The 20,298-nt window shown below is 37.0% G+C and overlaps 2 protein-coding genes across 2 annotated transcripts; both read right to left on the minus strand.

Moving 5' to 3' along the window:
- Window positions 1–2,553: 2,553 nt before the first annotated feature.
- LOC101303724 lies at window positions 2,554–7,466 on the minus strand. Its single transcript, XM_004303657.1, has 8 exons — window positions 7,173–7,466; window positions 6,618–6,815; window positions 6,191–6,463; window positions 5,600–5,702; window positions 5,315–5,433; window positions 4,572–4,748; window positions 3,566–3,772; window positions 2,554–3,517 (listed from the first exon to the last, which is right to left on the minus strand). Exons 1-8 carry the CDS (start codon window positions 7,464–7,466, stop codon window positions 2,915–2,917), a joined length of 1,974 nt encoding a protein of 657 aa, XP_004303705.1. The 3' UTR covers window positions 2,554–2,914.
- Window positions 7,467–8,778: 1,312 nt separating this feature from the next.
- On the minus strand, window positions 8,779–12,444 carry LOC101304019 (proteasome subunit alpha type-6-like). Its single transcript, XM_004303658.1, has 9 exons — window positions 12,247–12,444; window positions 11,778–11,872; window positions 11,582–11,663; window positions 11,346–11,442; window positions 10,556–10,614; window positions 10,307–10,389; window positions 9,842–9,937; window positions 9,534–9,593; window positions 8,779–9,134 (listed from the first exon to the last, which is right to left on the minus strand). The coding sequence occupies exons 1-9, from the start codon at window positions 12,320–12,322 to the stop codon at window positions 9,042–9,044; spliced, it is 741 nt and encodes a 246-aa protein (XP_004303706.1). The 5' UTR covers window positions 12,323–12,444; the 3' UTR covers window positions 8,779–9,041.
- Window positions 12,445–20,298: the final 7,854 nt, after the last annotated feature.

The following is a 20,298-nucleotide window of genomic DNA, read 5'->3' on the forward strand; positions in this document are numbered from 1 at the left end:
ATTTTTACCGTCGTCATATTTTCTCCCACGAATAATCCTCAGCACTAAAATCGACCCTGAAACCCCTCTAGGGACCAATTAAGCTATTAACTCAATGATCGAGACGGTAAAATTCTTATTATAATCAAGCTAGTAAATAAGGTAAAAATATAAGGGTCGGGATGTGACAGCTCCAATATGTATGCTACTACTATCATACAAAAGTGCAGCTGGCATCAGTATGTTACTGTAGCAAAATATACACTAAATATTTACCGGTATTCGTTTCATCTTCTATTTTTGATCATACTGTCTGGTTGTTGCTCCTTCCTTGACCTGGTCCACACCCTTAAGTTTTAGTGAAAGAGTTGACAACGTCATTGTTTATTGTAAAAATAAAATAAAACGAAGTTTAGAGTGAATTTAGTTTGAGTTTAGAAAGAAGCGTATACCTCTTTGATTTCTTCTCTGATTCTGCGATGAGTAGTGCTTTCCCAGCTAGAGTGACTGTTCTCTTTTACTCATAAATTTCTTGGTGTTTCAATGGTAGAATCTGCTTGTATTGCTGGAGTTGAATTCTTTGCAGCTGAGTGAATGCTTCTAACCATTAGATCATCATTGGGATTAACTTTGATTTCAAACTCATGATTTTGGGTAATTGTCAAGTAGAGTCTGTTGAGTTTCATAGGCCGTCTTGCTGAGTAGTTCCTCACATGTATAACCAAATAGTTGGTGTGCTTCCTTTCCCATTTAGCGTGACAATCGCTTCATCATCATCATCATCCTTGATTGACATAAACACCCTGTAACTGTGTAGGAGATGATAACAAAAATGAAAATAGAGCAGATGATGAAAGTAAGGTGAAAGGTGAGCCTGTGATAATCCCAGTAACTTGAGATCAAAGGAATCCAGGTCTACACACCATATAATTATTTAATGATAAAAGCAAAGGAAAAATACAGGGAGCTATATGACAAAGAGAGAAAAAGAATAATGGTGAAGAAAAAGAAATTAAAAAACTGTGCTACATCATGGGAACAATATTGTAGTTTCCTTCATAACTTTCCAGTTATATCATCTTCATGAGGGAGAAATTACAATGGTCAAAGTTTGGTAAAGTAACTTACAATGGTATTGGTGTTTGCACACCATGATGTTGAGAAATACACTGATCACTGTATTGCTTTTCTGTCAGCTGTCTAGAGCAATTTGGAGCTGAGCAGTGCTCGTACCACCAACCACTGAGTCGAAAATCTTAGGATTGAAGTATTGCAGTGGACCGTCTCTTTCTGCGATATGTAAATAATGTATTATTTATATGGTATTTGCAGAAAGAGGTAGCTGAACTCTATGTTCAATCTGTTAAGATATATATGATTATATGGTATTAACTTATCAATCTAATACTTAATTATATGATTACTCTTTGGATGTATATAAAAAGACTAATGACATATTCACCTTTTAAATTTATACAAAACTCAGCTAGTTATCTAAACACAGCTAGTAATACCTGTCTGAAGATGTATTGTACAGAAATCCAAATTGTCTAGAAACCTAAAGCCTTCAGCAAAACAAAACAAAACAAAAAAAAAAATCAATTCATTTTGGTCATAGAGATTCACTACCTACTCTTTTGACCAAATGTTTTAAGCAACACCAATTATTTGACATTTCTTGGCTCTGATAATACTCCCTTTTCTGAAAGAAGAAATCAACGACAAATTCTGGTAACAGAAAAAAGAAGACAGAAACAAAAACCAATCACCCAAAATCGATCAGATCGGCCTGGTAATAAGGATACTAAAGACGATCACTTCAAGAATTAAACAAAAGACAGAGGAAGAGGAGAGAACAACAAAGATCGACGAAAAAGAGGACATATATAGTCTTACCCAATAACTGATGTTGGCGATCTTGAGGAGAAACTGCATCCATGAATCAATTTATGAATTAGTTATCTATAAATCAATTCAAAACAAAACTAATTGCATCTTTTCATATCCAACTCAACCTTTTTATATGCTTCCCCGAAACCCAACTCAAATACAAACCCAGACAAAACCCAGATAGATAGATAAATGCTATTTAATCACCCACAAAACCAAATTAAAATCCCTAACCAAACACAGAAACCTACATACATATGCACCAACCAAAATTGCATGCACCTAAATTTAAAACCAATGGACAAAACCAACATCTCAATAACGCATACACATATTGATCGATTAGAAAAGAACCCCAAACACAAAAAGAAGTCAAACAACGGTGACCGATCTCAAATGCTTACCTATCAGGGGAGAGAAGAATCAAAATCTTAAATACTACACAGATTTTCGTCAAGAATCAAAGAGAGGGATCAGTCGTGCAAAACATCAGGTGTAAGAGAGAGAGCGAAGAGAACCCAGAAGAGCAAAGTGAACTTTCGAGACGGATAGAGAAAGGAGCAGAGGGGCTGATCGAGAAGCATCTGGAGCAAATCAGGCGAAGGGCACATCTGGGAATGCACGACCCAATAGTGAGGGTAAAACATGGAAATACACTGTTATTTACTGTAGATGACGTCATCTCAAAGAATAGATAGATATATATATTAGAGTAAATTCACAAGTTAAACAGGAACACTATGCCTACCCTATAAACGAATACAAAACGAATCAATTGTAACTCGTAAAACAAAAACTTATTTACAACCATATATTTTTAAGTGAGCGAACACATTGTCCCAGCAAAATTGATGCACATGAGCGGAGCCGCAATCCTAAAGTACTTGATGCCTATCAGGTAGTGTTACATATTGGGATCACCATGAGTTCTGTTATTGCTGCAATGCGGTGGAGGGCTGTCATCTCAATGCAGCTCCGATTCCAAAATTCGTGGGGGCTTCTGTGCAGGTGCATATACACAAACTACCATTACAGGCTCCCTCCCCTATAATACTACCTCTCCAACTGAAGCTGCTTCTTTCTCAAATTCTTTTATCAGCTTCTCTATCCGTCTTCTATACACTGGCATGAAGTGATCGCTGATCATTGTTTGCGACAACCTCAGCTTACTGTACAGAGATCTTGGAGTGAGGAACATACCAATCCTGGTCTCTTCTGGCTGCTGCTGCTGCGGCTGCTCATCTGAGCCACTGGAGCTAGGGCTGCCACTGTCACAATTGGCAGTATCATTATGAAGGGTAACAATATGCATGATTTTTCCTGCAGGAAAAAACCTGTGCGCTTCCTTCATTCCTGGAGAAGAGCTCTCCGGCTGGCCATTGGTTACCTCTGCTATTGCCGCTTCTTCTTCTTCCCTTATTGACGCTTCGGTTTCTTCTTCCCTTCTTGCCGCTTCTTCTTCTTCTCTTATTTCTTTTGCTACATCCGGCTCCTCACCTTCTGTTCTATCATATAGTTCATGCTCAAGTTGTTGCCACAATTCAACTTCAGTCATGCGATCTTCACGTCTATCATGGTCACCTTCATCCTCATCAATAGCTGGACCCATCCTACCATCAGAAATAGGGCATTCAATCTCCGAAGTCCACTCCATTTTTACAGATGTAGATACAGGAAGGTCAAGGCTTTCAATGACACTTGAGCTCTTCATTGTCTTAGGAGAAGTAAGGAGAGGCTCAGAAGTCTCAGCGTGACCACAGGAGGACTCTGCAGAATTTGCCTCATCTTTTGAATTTGAACAGGCAGCTGAGGTTCTGTGACGTGGAGCCATGCAGTTCCATGATGATAAGCGAAGGTTAGGACGTGCCCATGCTGCCATGCTCTGAGCTCTTTTCATAACAACCTGTACAACATAATGTTAATAAGCTTCTTGATAACACGAAATCCACTCCAAACATTCACAATTGCATGGTACATAATGAACTTTTCTTTCCCAGAACCAATCTTGCTCTCCATATAGACTCAAAACCAGCTCTCTAAAAGCCAAATAGCACTGTACATTTTTCTATAGATAAACTCCAGTATTCAGATACAGTTTATTCTCAGTCTAAACTAAACTAAAAACAGATTCCTTGTGCATTTTTGACTTGAAATAGGTTACCGTATAGTAAGTATGATTATTGTTGAAATAAATCATTAGAAAGAATCTTCAAAGTGTGATTAATATAATACTGTGGACGTATTTTACATTTCACTTTTATTCACATAAGTTCAATAGATGTTTAGATATTAGATAAACCTACAATTTTGATTATTTGCCTCATCCAGCAAAAATTTAGTGACAAAACCAAGGTGGCAATAAACTAGTGGTAGGCCAGAAATGGCAGTTTATTGAGATGTTAAGAGTGTAGGACCTTTATAAGTCCAAATTTTTATGAAATATTCTTGAAAGATACTTTAGTCGGACTATAAATGGTGTAGTACTTTCTAATTCAAAAAAGAAGACTCAATTTTGTTCGACACCCACCAGTGATGCTCAAGGAATATAACTACCAACAATCTAATAAAAAAATTATAAGGTAGATGTCACGAGACATGATGAATAATTGAATAGTATGCAATAGTCACAAGAAACCAAGGTGATTCGAAAAGGAAAGCAAAATGATGTGCAACTAAATGAGATTAGAAGTAAGGTGGGATACCTGTGTACCATTGGAAACAGGGCGCAGAATGGCCCCTGCCCCTGCAACTGTTGCTTTAGCAGTGGCAATGGATGGAAGTCGTGAACCCAAAGCTGAAGCAGAACGATAGACGGTGCTAAGGATTCTTGTCTGCTCGATCTGATTTCTCAGATCATTTAGCCAAGCAGAAGCAGTTACCTGTACAAATTTACGCCACACTGTTAGAAATATTAAAATTTTGAAAATTGCAAGCATTAGCAATGTTCCAACAAAACTATACCAAGCATGCAAGTTTTCAACTACTTAACAACCAACTGATTGCGTCATACAGATGTCTTGGTACATTTACGAAAGACCTTACAAGCTCTCACAAAAATTTAGGCATATACAACTAACACTTAAATCCTTTCCAGAAATTCAAAGCAATGGTCTTTATGTAGAACTACACAATAGAGAATTGAAAAAGAGCATATCAGCGAGATTCTATATGATTTCTCCAGCCCCTTCATTCAACTTCAAGTGAAGTACTTTGAATATAACTTAAGAACACAGAACACCGAACCCAGGGGACAGGGGTGTGGACACGTGAAAGAAACAAAGCCGCATAATGAAAAACCTTTTAACAGCAACAATAGAAATCCAGTACTAGGAAATTAACATCATTCCATACCAACACATTCGGGGAAAACTGCTAGTTAACCTCCAATCAAATTATGATACACTTAAAATATAAAAATATTCATCATTAAATTCAAGAGCATAACCTCAGCACGTAAATCATCCACTGATGCAGCAGAGAAGGTAGGCACTAAGTCGGCACCATTCACAACAGAAATAATAAAATTAGCTCCTGATTCTGCCAATTCCCATGTCATACAGGCAGCTGCATTTACATACCGAGTTAGAACCAATAGCATAAAGCAAAAGAACATATGGTTTTATCATGCTAAACTCAAGAAATATCAGAGCAAAATACATCACATAAACTATTGCTTGGAGTTAATGCAGCACTGATTTTATATTAGTTATGACAAGTAATAAAAACAAACCTGGAGCAAACGTCACACAAGTGGTTGTTGCAAATTCTTTCTGCTCACGCAATATATATGTTAGAAGTGCTGCAGTGCCTCCCCCCAAAGAATGGCCTACAATCTGTTTATAACCATTAAGACGTTTATTAAGGACAAATTGGTGAAATTGTAAGGGGAAAAAACGAACTCTACTCGTGACTGATTTTAGGATGTCAAAGTATATATCAAAAGGTCGAATATCCTTCATATATAGGCCATTTTATTTGGGCCCTCCAATGTTAGTGTGTCACAAGAGGCTAGAATACTAAAATGATTGTAATTTCAATTAAGTTAATGAAGAGAGTAACTATTCTTGTCTGATAAACATGACTTGGATAATTATATACCAAGTAGGAGTACCTATGCTAAAAATAAGTAATCCGCAAATATATATCATGAATAAAATGTACTTTCTAGAAGGTTATTTTCTAGAGATATCATCGCAGAATACAAGAACCAGAAACGATTACTGTACATGAAAATGGATATTTAAGTAGTCATCAAAAGGCACACTAATTAACTTACTAAGATAATTGGTAAGACTATCTAACATCTAACCAATGACATTACCTTAAGTTCATAGTCAGGATATTGCTCAAGAGCTTCCAAAAGACACGGTTTTGCAAGCTTTGCAATCCACCTTGCAGCCGCAACCATTCCACAATGTGCATAACCCAACACTAGATCGGTGACCCCACCCTCATTCACAACACTATGATGGAAAGGTACAACAGCTCCTGTTGCTGCTGTTAGAGTGTCCTTGATACTATGGGTTCCACGAATCAACAAGAGAAAACATTTTAGGTCATGATCAACTAGAACTGTAAAAGCAGGCTTCAAGATCTGCACAACACAAGCACATACAGAACTTCATTTAATCGATAGATACAGCTGTTGAGTAACTGAGAAAATAATCAAAACTGTTCACAGTAAAATATGCAAACAGCAGTGATGACCAATCAATAACAGTAACAACTTGCGTGAAAACATAACTTACTCCTGCTTTAGGTTCCTGAAGAAGAACATTCTCTTCAGAATAACCCGTCTCCTCTAAAAATAAAGGAAAAGGTTTCTTGGAGAAGTGCCAACACAGTGTCAATAAGTTCAAGAGGTACTTAAGTTCCTCTACAATTTCAGGCCCCTTTAGCTGTTGACTGTCTTCTCCACCAAATACACCATCAACAAGTAGGTTTCCCTACAAAGTAATTACCAAGTATCACTCTTCAATTCAAGATACAGGATTGCTTGGTACAAGCACAACTCGAACATCATCTAATGATTTAATATCAGATTCCAACGATTAAATACAATTATGCTCTGTAGTCAAATTCATAGCGTAACTTCTGCGGTGTTTTTGCAAAATCGTATCGAGTACTACTCTTAGTGTTAGTTGCAATACACAAGTTTACATTTACAAATTTCGCTTTATCTCTGAATTACAGCCAAACTTTCAACATTTCCATCCGTAAACCCAGTAATACATTCAGACAAACGAAATCTTCAAACGATTATCAAATTAGGGGAATTCAACGACGACAGAGTAAAGCCATACCTGCCTCTTGAGGAGGAAGCTGATTCCGAAAGCCAAATCCCCAATAGGCCACTTACCGAGAGTCTCAGAGTAAGTAAACCTAAGAGTCTCAGACAATGTGGAAATAGTCTCGAGCCACGTAGCCGGGGCCTGAATTAACCTATTGGAAACCCGGTCAATCCCCAAAGGCGCCTGATTGGGCAAGACACCGCCTGTTTCGTCATCATCAGCGCCGCCGGTCTGTAACTTGCGGTTCAATGTGTAATACAAGAGAGCAGCTGCACCGGCTGCGGTGGCCATAGTTGCAGTTGCCATCAGCTTACTATCCCTAATCACACAATCAAACAGAAACAATTATTTAAACCAGTAAAATAATCATCGGAATTTCTCGATTAATTGGCACGAAATGTTTGGGGAACGAAATTGGAGAAACCTAAACATGGATAATATGGATTGGGAGAGAATGAAGCGTACCTGAAGAGATCGATTTTGAGAGATTAATGATGGCTTCGTCTGTAAGGCATCGAGAAGATTAAGATAGAAGCAAAGCGTGCATATGAATTGGGAATAATATTAGAGAGAGAACGAAAGGGAGGGAGGTTTTCGGAAACGAAAGGAAACGGCAAACAAGAGCAGCGGCGGAGTTTTTGTGGGGTTAAGGGAGGGGTGACACGTGGCGGGAAACGAACGAAGCGTACGTAGAAACTAGAAACCGACCTTCTCCTGGTTTTCTGCACGCCTTCGTCTACGCGCCTCTTGCCCATCGTTTGGTACTATTTTTTTTCTTTGTTTTTCGTCTGGATTTTTGGTAGTAAGCTAGGTTGGTTAGACTTAAGACATTTTTTTCTTTTTTCTTTTTTTGATAGGGAGTGAGGTAGCAGCCACCTGACCATTTCGGTTATATCAGCAAGGTAGTAGTACACTCACTCAGTATTCGAACGAATGATATTAGCAAGTTAGTAGTACACTTATTCAGCCGGTATTCAAGCCAAGGTCCACGAAAGTATTTTAGTAAAACCAAACTAATCTTCAGCCGCAATCGCACAAACTTGAAGACCCGTCAGACCTATTGGCCACCGACTGTTGGGAGTTGGAACTCGAACTCTACACATATAGGTTTTAACAGCTCTGCCAACCTTTATCACACCATTTTCAAGAGTCCTCTACCAAAACGGGAACAAGGATTTTCTTCATAGAGAAGAAAATACCGCATTTTTTTAATGCTTTGGTTGTCGTAACGAGGTAGGAGCGAGACGTTCCTCAACATATCTTATTTCTTCCAGTTATGTTCTTGTACCTATGTGTGCACTGTGTAGTGTATTTCAAGCATAAGCACAAGCATCAATTTCAAGTTTCAAGTATCAGGACAAGCATCAATTAGGTGAATTATGGCACCGATTGGCACCAGACTTAATGGCACCAGACCTAAAATTGGAAATTCATACATACCTGCCTCTTAAAAATCTGGTGCCAATAGGTGTCATAATTTATGTATAAATTTCCAATTTTAGGTCGCTGATACCCTGCCCAAGGAAATATATGCATCCAAAGAAGAAAAATATGAATATGAGGTTTGGATTGTTCAAACTATCACCCAACTACGGACTACGGAAACGGAGGCATTGTGATTTGACAATGAAAATTGAAAACAATTATGGAAATAGATATCCCGTGAATACAAGGCTTTTTGGGAAACACCGCAATTCAACTGTAGTAATTTCAGCTAATAAGAGATATAGAAGGTGTGTTAAACATCCCAGGCAAACTGCTTAAGCAATTGTTTAACGTTTAAAAGAAGCATATGATATTGCAAGGGGGACAGAAAAACATCCGGCATTTTATCACAATGAAAAGCAACCCTCCAGACAGTATCAGGTTTTGCCCCAGGAATCAATCTCGCTCACTTATGGCTGTCAAGTGCTCATCAATCTCTTCAGTGGACAACACTCTAAAAGCGGGATTCTCCATACTCACCACTCCAACCTAAAAGAAAACAGAGAAGTCATTAACATTATTACTGTCACAAAACCATATCCAACTGCAAGGGATTTTGGCACATAAAAATACAAACATAAAGAATGTGTAGTTAAAGTTAACAGCACAAACGTTATAGCAACAAAACAGGTTTTTTTTCTTTTCCTTTTTCACCACTACCAATGTATAATATAACAGTATGATGCCGTGTTACATGCTTTCCTACTAAATGTAAGACTGAAGAGCGTTGTTGATATCTCTCAAGTCTCATATAACTAGAAATAATTGAATTTGCTGTTCAGAAGTTCAGTGTCATAAAGCACTCCTACCATGCAAGAAAATATTGCCTCCATATTTGTAGTTTAGAAAAATAAACAATACTCAAATATAAAGAAGTTGCTCCAATACCTCAATTTCTGTGGCCTTGAAATCCTCTTGCAGAACTGATTGCAGTGCAGAAATGGCAGTCTAACAAGGAAAGGATTATTGAATGTCAGAGAAAGAATCATGCATAGTAACAATGCTATCTTTGTTAAGTATCACCTGGTAAAAACCAGGTCCAAAATCTCCAGAAAGAAATTTAGTTTTGATCTTTGCGGGAATAGATAATTTTCTATTTACAAAATAAAGTAATTCATGAAAATATATTTGATTTTTTCAGTGAGCCCGTATTACTCTCAAAACAGTAAACAGCTAAAAGGACAAGGAACATCTACCTGCACAGTCTCGTCATAAGTAAAGGAAGGGTCATTCTTCATTTTCTTCTCTAAGAAATTAATTGCCTCTTGTTCTTTCAATCCAGCACTTGTGGCCTGAGATATACAATTACTTAACAGTTGAGAACTAAAGGTATAGATAGATGCTCTCATAAAGCAGAGATAGAAGAGATAAGTTTGCCTGTGAAACTACAAAAACAGTAATGTATTCAAGATCAATGTTCCAATCTTCTGTGAAAATGATCAAAGTTTGTAATGGTGCAAGCTGAGTTGTCTTTTATAAATGGGAAAGATGCAAATTAAGAGCCACCTAAGTGTCTTGAATCAGTCATCCAAAAGGGTTCGCTACAGAGCTACAGAGAAGAAACTTCTAGACAAGTGTAGGAAGGTTCTGATGGCATCATCTACTAACTTTTCACATATTTTCTTTCTCCAGATTAAATTACGAATTAAATTTGGACGTACCTTATGACCAAAGTAATGACCAGCTGGGTCACACTTATAGAGTTGAGGTCCGGTCTCTTCATCAACACCCAACACCATAGCAACTTCAAGACAACATAACATTGTAGAAAACATACACTATCAGTAAAAAAAAAGTAAGACAACTAATAAATATATAGCGAGAGGATAAAGAGAGGGAAAAAAAAATACACAATCAATGTACGTTATTGCACGATGTACTTTGCAAGAAGAAGAGAACAAGAAACAGACCTACTCCCAGTGGTCTCATATAAGCATGTTGTGTATAGACTTGTGATTTGTTTGCAATCCTGTATGCACAAATGATATCAGTGGAAGATCATGAAATTTATAGGCCATATGAAGATAAACATGTGCTATGATGAAATGGACAGCAAGTAAAGGGGTTTATTGTTAGCTGTCCTGTGGCTATCCAGGAACCACGGGAAAGCCAGGTTCACAAATCACAATACCTTTGTGACTACCATACATATTTATGAGGTAAAAAACATTTGTGATGTGGGGTATTTTGAAATGTTCAGATTGCATAATCTGGAACTAGTACTACAGTAATCGTTTGAGATCCTGAGTTGTGGTCCTTGCTCTAAGACTTTGTTTCAATGTTTGATTTAGGTACTTTTGCCATAATCTGTTGAAGGTGCATATCTAAATCCGTTGAATTCTAAACTACTCAAATCCACTTTACCCTGAAACCATTCACCATACCAGGAAAAATACTAGGTGTTTTAAGTCAATGAGCAAATCACATGTGAGAGAGAGAGAGAGAGAGAGAGAGAGAGAGGAGGAGAGAGGGAGAGGAATAGTAGGCATATGGAAAGAAAGAAGAACCAACCGCAAAGCATGTCCACATACCACGGCACCCCATTGTTGATTTACTTCTCTATTTAACATTTGAGAGGATGGGAGAAAAATCTCTTTGAACTTTTAAACTCGATAAGTGAAAATTAGAGAAATGAAGCAATTATTCTAAAAGTTCTTGTCCAATTTAGCATCATATGGCAGAAACAGTTCAACTCATTACCAGTTAGCCAATACATCTACAGGCATCTCATATCCATTTTTGAATCGGAAGTCAGCAGCTTCATTCCTTGCTTGTGATACTAGGGTCCTTGCATCCGCTATAAAACAACATGCCAAGAGGATGAAGAAAATGTGAGCTTCGGACAACAAGTATTCGAGAACTCAAGCAACTTATACATATATACACACATATAAAGCCTAAAAACAAATTCATGTTAGTTGGAGTCAGGAGGGAACCTGTCATGCCAGTAGCCAGCAACCCTAGGAACTTCGTAATGGGGAAGAGATGAGTGACACTAGACTGATCCAAAAGCTTGTCCTGCACAAATTTGATTAGAATTATAGCCCGCAAACACTTCATAACAGTTACAGCCCACACAAACTCAGCTCATGGTCAAACAAACTCATGGAAATATGAACCAGTAATACTCACCGGGACTTTCTTCTGAGTCACAACACATACTGAATCCTTCCCTCGGACACCGATGGAGGTAATCCCGGCAGACTTCACAGCCTTAAACGCATATTCTATTCATAAATCACAAAAACCAAACTCAGAAACTGTTATATGCTAACCATTACTAACTCGCAATGTACATTTTGGATCTTGTTACCAAAAAATTAATATTTTCTCTTCTTTTTTCCTCAAACTTCTAAGCTTCCAACCAAATCAACAATCAAGCTGTTACCAATTCCAATCAAATTAAACATTCAAAGATTTCATACTTAAAGTAATTCACTCTCGTCGTTTTCCCTCTTCCCCTCAGATTTCACCATCAAACGAAAACAAAAATCAATGGGTCTTGATCACAGAAAGACCTAAAATTGACCACTTCCGAAGCCCTAACCCTAGGTTTAGATTTGAGAAATATCAACTGAGGTAGTGGATTAGAATGACATACCGACTTGGAAGAGACGACCCTCGGGTGAGAAGATCGTGATATGACGGTCGTATCCTCCACCACTACCGCGACTCATATTCGATTGCTGAGCTTCTTCGTCTTCTTCTTCGCTGCTCTTTAGGGCTTTGGGTTTTCTGTATCAGACTCTAGTGCTCATCTGGGTTTCTGCGTTTTAATAAGAGGAAGTAAGCTTTTTTCTCAAGTTAGTTCCGAGTCGAAATTTATTCATGTAAACGACATCGTTTGGATCACAGCGGGTTGGGCTGCCGGGTTGTATATATGTTTGGGCTGTAATGAGTCCACAATAAAGTATCCTGAGAAATGATAAATAAATAATTTTGAAGAGCTACGTTAATATCGAATGTTTTTCGGATACGAACGTCTTTTAATTTTGATGCACTGGTTAGGTCTCCTAAAGGAGAGATTCTTATGTAGGACTACGCTATGTGGTCGAAGGACATACCAATGTGGTCGAAGGACATACAGTAGGATGACATGTATGAGTATTTATGGATATTGTGTATTTAAAAAACAGAGATAAGTGTGGTATTTGCATAAAATTTGTTGCATTCTACTAGATAGTCTCACCATCACATGGTAGGGAAATCTCTACCTAAAAATTTTTCTTGCGAGAAAGATACGTTTGTTTCTATGTTTATTGTGGGAATCGTGGTCCTGTTATTGTGAGTTTGTGGCTCATTTTGAGTGGACTTGGGTGGTCTCCGCTTTTTTGATACACTCTCACCCGCTTCTTCTGTTCTCAATGTTATAAGGACGTCACGACTACAATATTGAGCAAAGGCCACACATTTAGAGGTGTTACAATTCACACGTGTGACATTTTCCCCTCATACTTCACTTGCCACATTTACGGGAAAATGCAACACATCTAAAAGCCAAGAACTTTGTCAAAATGATTCAAGTAATGCTCGGCTCCAAGACGTAGGTATGGGTCCCTTAATTGGCAGCTGATCCAAGAACTTTAGAAAACTTGCTAAGCGCTACTAAGGCCAAGGCTAGCTTGGAGCGCCTAGACGAGTAAACGGGCTTCTAGGCGGATTTGTATTTTATAATTTTTAATTTATTTTTATTTGTATAAATTGTATCTATATAATTGAATATATACATATATATAAGGATTTAAAGAGTGATAAAATTGCATTTGTTATGTTCATACTTGAAATTATTCCTAACAAAATACGGTGAGAATGTAAGCATATATGATAATACTAGAATAAAACAATTACTTGAGCCTAAAAAAATCGATTAAGACACCTACACCGCCCAGGCACCATTAGGGCGGAGGACAGCTTGGAGCGCATAGATGTGACTAAGATGGGCTGGGCGGCCTTATTTTAGAACATTGATTGCCGACCTAGTCTTTCAACGACATCTCCTTCACTCACTATTTTTTGAGAAGCAATTTTTCTTGTTCCGCAAGCTTTGATTCGACATCCCCCACATAAAAGCTAATATGGCTCTTTTGTTGATTGACTTGATTCCTCCTTTGTTGGTCGTGAGATGCTCCGCTTTGAAATTTGGTCTCTACCCTAAAAAAAACACAAAGGAAGGAACCTTCAATCTCGGATGAGTCGGGTCTTACCCTTCGAGTTATTGGAGACCGCCGCATGAACAGACGCTATAAATGGCATAGACGCTAACATGATGTGTAGGGAATGGACCGCGCCATTGGTAAAGCAAATAGTACAGTAGTGTGTTGACAAGAAATAAACCTATAATGTTGTCTTAAATAAGTTGAAAATAACTACAGAAAGTTTGACCAAATAATTTTAGACTATGATCACATGTATAAAGTTACTCATTCGTAGAATTGGTATTGAGCATATGAATTAACTAGATTACTAGACCCCATCCTGAATTTGTGAAGAGATAAACCTATGTCTCTTTGTTTGTGACCATCAGGGTTTAGAACATTAATGGTTGATATGCATTTGCTTATAGCTAGAAGTTAACGATCTAACCGTTAAGAATACGAATAACTGAAGAGTTTTGATATGAATTACGTTTTACAATCACAAAAAAGAGTCGCTTACAAAAACTGTGACAAAACAAAACAAGTGACATGTCTCATCCGCCCATGAGCTGATAGACCTAAGCTAAGTCATGAGCATCTTAATTGTTGATTATGAAACCTAAGCACGCGAGGCGTTGTGAATGTGGATCGAAGGTTGCTTTTGACCCCTCTCATGTTCACATCAAATCCATTTCTATGATTGATCTAGTTATAAATTCTGGTTGGTGAAATGTCATTGATTTTGGCATGCAAGCTTAAATGAAATGGTCCCTTAAATTTGATGATCGGAGTAGTCACACCGGTACCAAATTTGTCGGTCCCGATTCTGAACAGACTCGATTCCAATCAACTCGAAACTGAAAATGAAAGAAGCCTCACAGTCCCCACTAGCTAGAAACCCTTGATCTTCGGAGGCCCCTTCACTTTGGGGATTTGCCCTTACTAAAGACTAGAAAACACAAAGCAACAAAAAGATGAACTACTATGCTTCCACTACCAAAATAGCATAGAGCAAATAATGTGTCTCCCACTCAATCATCAAGTATCTTTCAGCTTTTTGTGGGGTCAATAATGCAAGAACTAATTTTTATTTTCTCTTTTGTTGAGGATATATTGAATAGGATAAAAATATTTATCATTCAAATTATATTCGACGGTCAAAAATATACATTCAAACTACACGCGGGACAATATTGCACCAAAAGTAAAAGTTCGATTTAAAAATATATGCATCTGTCTCTATGTATATGCATCTATATGTCTATTTCTATTTTTATGCGTCCATAACTCTATAAGTGGCATTATGACTTACTAGCTTTTTGCCTGTGCATATTTGCACTAAATCACAATCACGATTACGATCACGATCACTTAAAAATAAGCGTTAGCGGTTAAATAAGTTTACCGTATTATACAGTTATACGTCTTAGCTACCAACCGATAGTTTTTATGATTATCTATTTATTTAATTTATTTTGATTTTGATTTTGATTTTGCTTTTATTATAACAACCCTTGTTTGTATTTGTGTTAGTTGGTTCATTAAGGGTAGTTATGAAAGTTTACAGTTTGGTGAAGTTTTTAAGGGTCTGGCTTTATAGTAGTGTGTGTGTATATATATATAGATAGATGACAAAACAAAATATATGGTGGCACATAAAATAACAATAGTGACACTATCTATGATGAGTTATTACTAAAATGTATGAGGGCATTTGTTGTTCAGCTTCGTCAATAACTAATTTTTTTTTTTTTAGGAGAATGGATAACCAAGGAGTGCGGCTATTAAGACCTCCAATTTTGCTCAGTATACCTCTCATTCTCTCTACACCTCCATTTTACTTTTAAATACAATCATTTTCTCATTAGACCTCTTTTCAAATTCCTAAAATAGCTTTATTTATGTAATTCACATATATATTAGTATATTACTCATTACACCTCTTATTCACTCACTATACCTCCAATTCTGTTTTTTTCTTTTTTCTTTTTAACGCAAACCTTCATTCCCAACCTTGATTTCTTCATTTTCTTTATTTTTTGTATTTTGCATAAAATGTCACTAGACATTCATTTTTTGATCAAATTGTAAGAAATAATTTTCAATGACATCAATTTTTAAGAAAAGTTCATTCGAATCATGAATAATACTATTTTCTCTTTAAAAAAAATATAAAAAAAAGGATTGTGTCTCAAATTTTATTTATCGGTCATCAAAAGAATGTTCTTACATGAACTATTCTATATTTTTGTTACTTTTGTATCTCTATTTTATATATACTATTTTTTTTTTGTAAGTTTACATTTTTTGTTTTTATAGTCATGATGATAAATTATTTTAATAATTGATAGATCATAATTTTTGTAAAAATATTTTTTCACTTTGTATAAGCATGTGACAATGCATGTATGATAATATAAATATATAAATGCTTTAATAAGTATGTGGTAAACTAAAAAATAATAATCAATAAGGAAAATAATAAAATGCAATCTATTATTATTGAATTAGAAAGTTTAGAGAGAATAAATATAACATTACTTTTTATTTAATTAGTGTCCTTAATAGTCATTGTGTAAGAGGATAAATATGTCAATTAATAATTCACAATAGAGTGAGGTCAAGTGAGCAAATTTTGAGGTCTCAATAGCCGCACTCATAACCAAGTGATCAAAAAGATCATACAACAAGCTCTCTCTCTTTAAATGATTTATTTATAATGTAATAACAAAAGTGAAAAAATCAAAACAAAACAATTACCATTTTTCCACTATTTGATTTACATTAATTGTTGTTTGAGTATAATTTGCTAAGTTAATTATTGACCATGTTAATGTTATTATATATGAAATGTTAACTTCATACGGATCAATATAAATCCAACATTTCCAACTTCCTCACAAAGAATCACGCTTATGACACATTTACTAATGCGAGTGAAATGTTGGGGTTGGGTTATCTTGGCCTCTTCTCATAATCCCTTAATTTAATATCGATCAATTTGATTTCAATCTCACCTAGTAGTGTTTTTAACCGTTTTTTGGTTATTTTCTGACATATGTTCAGTCATAGAGGATATTATTCATTCCTATTATGTCGATCATCTAGAAACCTTTTCAAATTCGGAAACCTCCATCATCCCCCTCACCCACAACCTCACATGAGCTCCCCTCTATCAACCAAAGAAAACCACCTCTTAAAAGTGAGATTGATCACTTACCAAAAAGTTTATGGGTGCTCACGCGTGGGTGTTTCAACCCCCTTTCATCGTAGGTTTTGTTCTTTGTTTACGGTTTTTGTCCCAATTCGATGGACCTGATTCCCTTTTGATCGAGTCTCTCAGTGGATAAGAGAAAGCTATTGTGTGGTGTGGGTTCCTCTTTTTCATCCCCATTTACTTTGGTTTTGACAAGATTTGTGTTGTAGGATTTTATTGGAAACGGTTTATCGATCGTCATCCCTTCATTTCGGCACATCTTGTGACCTCTTGGTCACTGGCGGCAACAACAACTAGGGTTTGTTTAGGCGATGGTTGCAGCAGTGTTAGCAAAATTAAGGTTTGAGCGGAGGAAGAGGAGGACATTGAACTCGTTTGGTTTTTACGGCAGTCGGTAGTATGATTGTTGGTTTCTATTTCTCCGGTAGTTAGAGGGTGTTCCCTTTCCTTCCGGTCTAGCTGAAGCGATGGTTGACGACGGCTGTGATCACTGGTTTTCTTCTCGGTGGTGCAGACAACGACAAGATCTCATTCAGGTTCGATAGGGTTCGTGTATGGTGGCGAGTCTACTTGGCTTCTCTGGGCTTTCATTGTGTTTTGTTATGGGATGGGTCTAGCTTGTACATGCCTAGTCTTTTTGGACTTCCAATAAGCTAGTTTTGCTAGCATTAGTCTACTATGTTTTCTGTTTGTTTTTTTTTCTTTTTTAGTATTTATCTGGACTTGTTCTTTAGGTGATTGTAATTGGTTGATTTAAGGTACCTTCATGACTTGATTCTTACGTGGCTCATCTGCGATAAGTTATGTACTTGTAATTTCTTTCGTTACTTAATATAAGACCGTACGTCTTTCCTTTAAGAAAAAAAAACAAAATGAGAAAACACAAGAAAAATAGTAAACATAAGAAAAACATTTTGAAAAGGAAATATATAATTGTTGCAGGGGACCATCATGGTTTCATACTTTGGAATTGACTGTGCGACCAAATTAGTAGCTCCATTTATTTATGCAAACGTGGCTGCAAACAATCTTTTGAAAACATATTTCTCACGTTGAAAGCTAGCACCATAATGCAATTATACGAAGGCCTCCTTCACTAGCTTGACCTTCCCAAAAGAAAAGGATAAAGCAATTTAATGGAGAATCATTCCGCAGGGTCAATGGTTGGATGTTATTCCTACAATCCTTTTTAAATAATGGTAATTAAATATAGTAATAAATCAGCAAAGGACTACTTTGGTAAATTTACCAAGTTAAGGCATAGAGGAAAAAAAAGAAGATAAAAATTCAAAGTTTTATTTGGTAGTTTTCAAAAACTTAGTGAACAAAATAATATGACATAGCCTAATACCATTTGTCTAGTGGAATATTCTCTCTTTTGTGGTTTTGTAAGTGAGAAGTCGTGACTCGTGAGTTCGACTTACATAAGACTTGTTATAGTATTTGAGTTTTTTTTTTTTTTTTTTTTGAATAAGGGTTAAACAGCCGCCCTCATGCCTTAACCATTAACGAAACCGCAAAATACAAGGGAGGGGGGAGGGGGGCATAAAGTCTAAACCTCATATTGCCTAAACATCCCAAAATAATACCATGAGTTTTCAATCATATGCATTCTAGCAAGCACCATTTCGTAAGAAGTGCATTATCGGCTACTCCATTTGCTTTACAATTTTGGTGACATATCGGAAAGACAATACTCATACAGAGCCATAAGTTACTATGTTTATCAGTTTTCCTACCATATTGCCACTAAAAAAATATTACCGGTGACACTAGTTTCATCTTACCACTAGAAAGCTGTGACCATTTGACAAATTAAAGAACTCGTCACCATCCTAAAGCAAACATGGTACGCAAGATACGCAAGCCAGGACAAAACTCACATTTACAAACCAAAAGATGGTTCGGAATTATTAAAAACAGTAAATAAAAAACAACTCCAGAAGTAAAATAACAGAAAATTAAAGATGGAACAACCCATAATGGGCCCATGGCCAGAATCCAGGCCCAAATACAACTAAGCCCATGTTGAAGACGACAGAGGCTGCGACACCACAGTCGTGCCTGCAAAAACCGACCACTTCTGCAGCCGGTAGCACCTGCACTGTCGCATGATGTGTGCTGAGTCATCGACTTTAACTCGACTCCTTTCCTTAAGCGACAACAAGTAGATCCATTCCTCCTCACTACCATCATCAGATCGGGTTCTGGAACCTCAAACTAGATCGAAACAATCTGATCGAATATGAGGGTACCAGATCTTGAAATCATCGCCCACCAAACATTAGCCCGCCACCGTACAATAGAGTTCTTGAAAATTTGCGCATTATTGTCATGTTTGAGCATAGTAAGAGCAAGTCCACCCATTAAAAAAAATTCAACCTGGGTTACTTGACACATGTGCAATCCAACCCAAGAGAAAAAATCCATCTTCCACCCACAAATGAGATATCTCCCAAATTCAACTTAGGTTAATTGGAAAATGAGCAAACTGACCCGGGCTAAAGGAGTAATCCAACCTAGGTGAGTTCTTTCCACCTCAGCCCAGCCCACACACATGGCTGATGTCAGCAGCTCGCCTCCCTTTTTTCGACGCGCCTGTAGGGAGTGTCTCTCCCACGGACGAACCAGTGCCAGCCCTTTGCGCGTGGGATGCAACTTTTGTTGCGATGTGCAACAAGTCTGGGAGGAGTCTGGGCTCACCAACACGTGTCAGCAACATGAGGGTTTTTGAATGCAATGGAGATTTAATCTTGACCATTTGTTTCAATCTTACGGCTTAGAAGTAATACCTATTGGGTTTTATTAATTTTTTTATAAACTGAACCATTATTATTATTATTATTTTTTAGGAGGAACTGAACCATTAAATATGATGCTTTGTCATGCATATATACCTGGAAGTAATTTAAACAAAAACATTCACTGTCACCCTTTTTTTTTTTTTTGAAAGGTTCACTGTCACCCTTTAATGTCACACAAAAATGTCAAAATAATTGTATTTTTTTAGCTTGGCATGTCAATTAATGTCATGGAATTAAAATTTAATTTCAGTATGTCATATTCTTTATTTCATAATTATTTTATTAATATTAAAAACCATTATTTACACTTAAAAAACGTATTTTAAAATTTAATAAACAATCACTGTCACGTGGATAGGGCTGGGCACTTAGTACCGGAATCCCGATCCCGTACCGGTCCCGTCCTGAAAGTTAGCGGGACGGGACGAGATAGGTTTTGAAAATAGCAATCCCGTCCCGTCCCGTTCCCGTTTTAACATTACCATAACGGGACGGGA

This window comes from Fragaria vesca, linkage group LG6, assembly GCF_000184155.1.
Source record: "Fragaria vesca subsp. vesca linkage group LG6, FraVesHawaii_1.0, whole genome shotgun sequence".
In the NCBI taxonomy this organism is placed as follows: domain Eukaryota; kingdom Viridiplantae; phylum Streptophyta; class Magnoliopsida; order Rosales; family Rosaceae; genus Fragaria; species Fragaria vesca.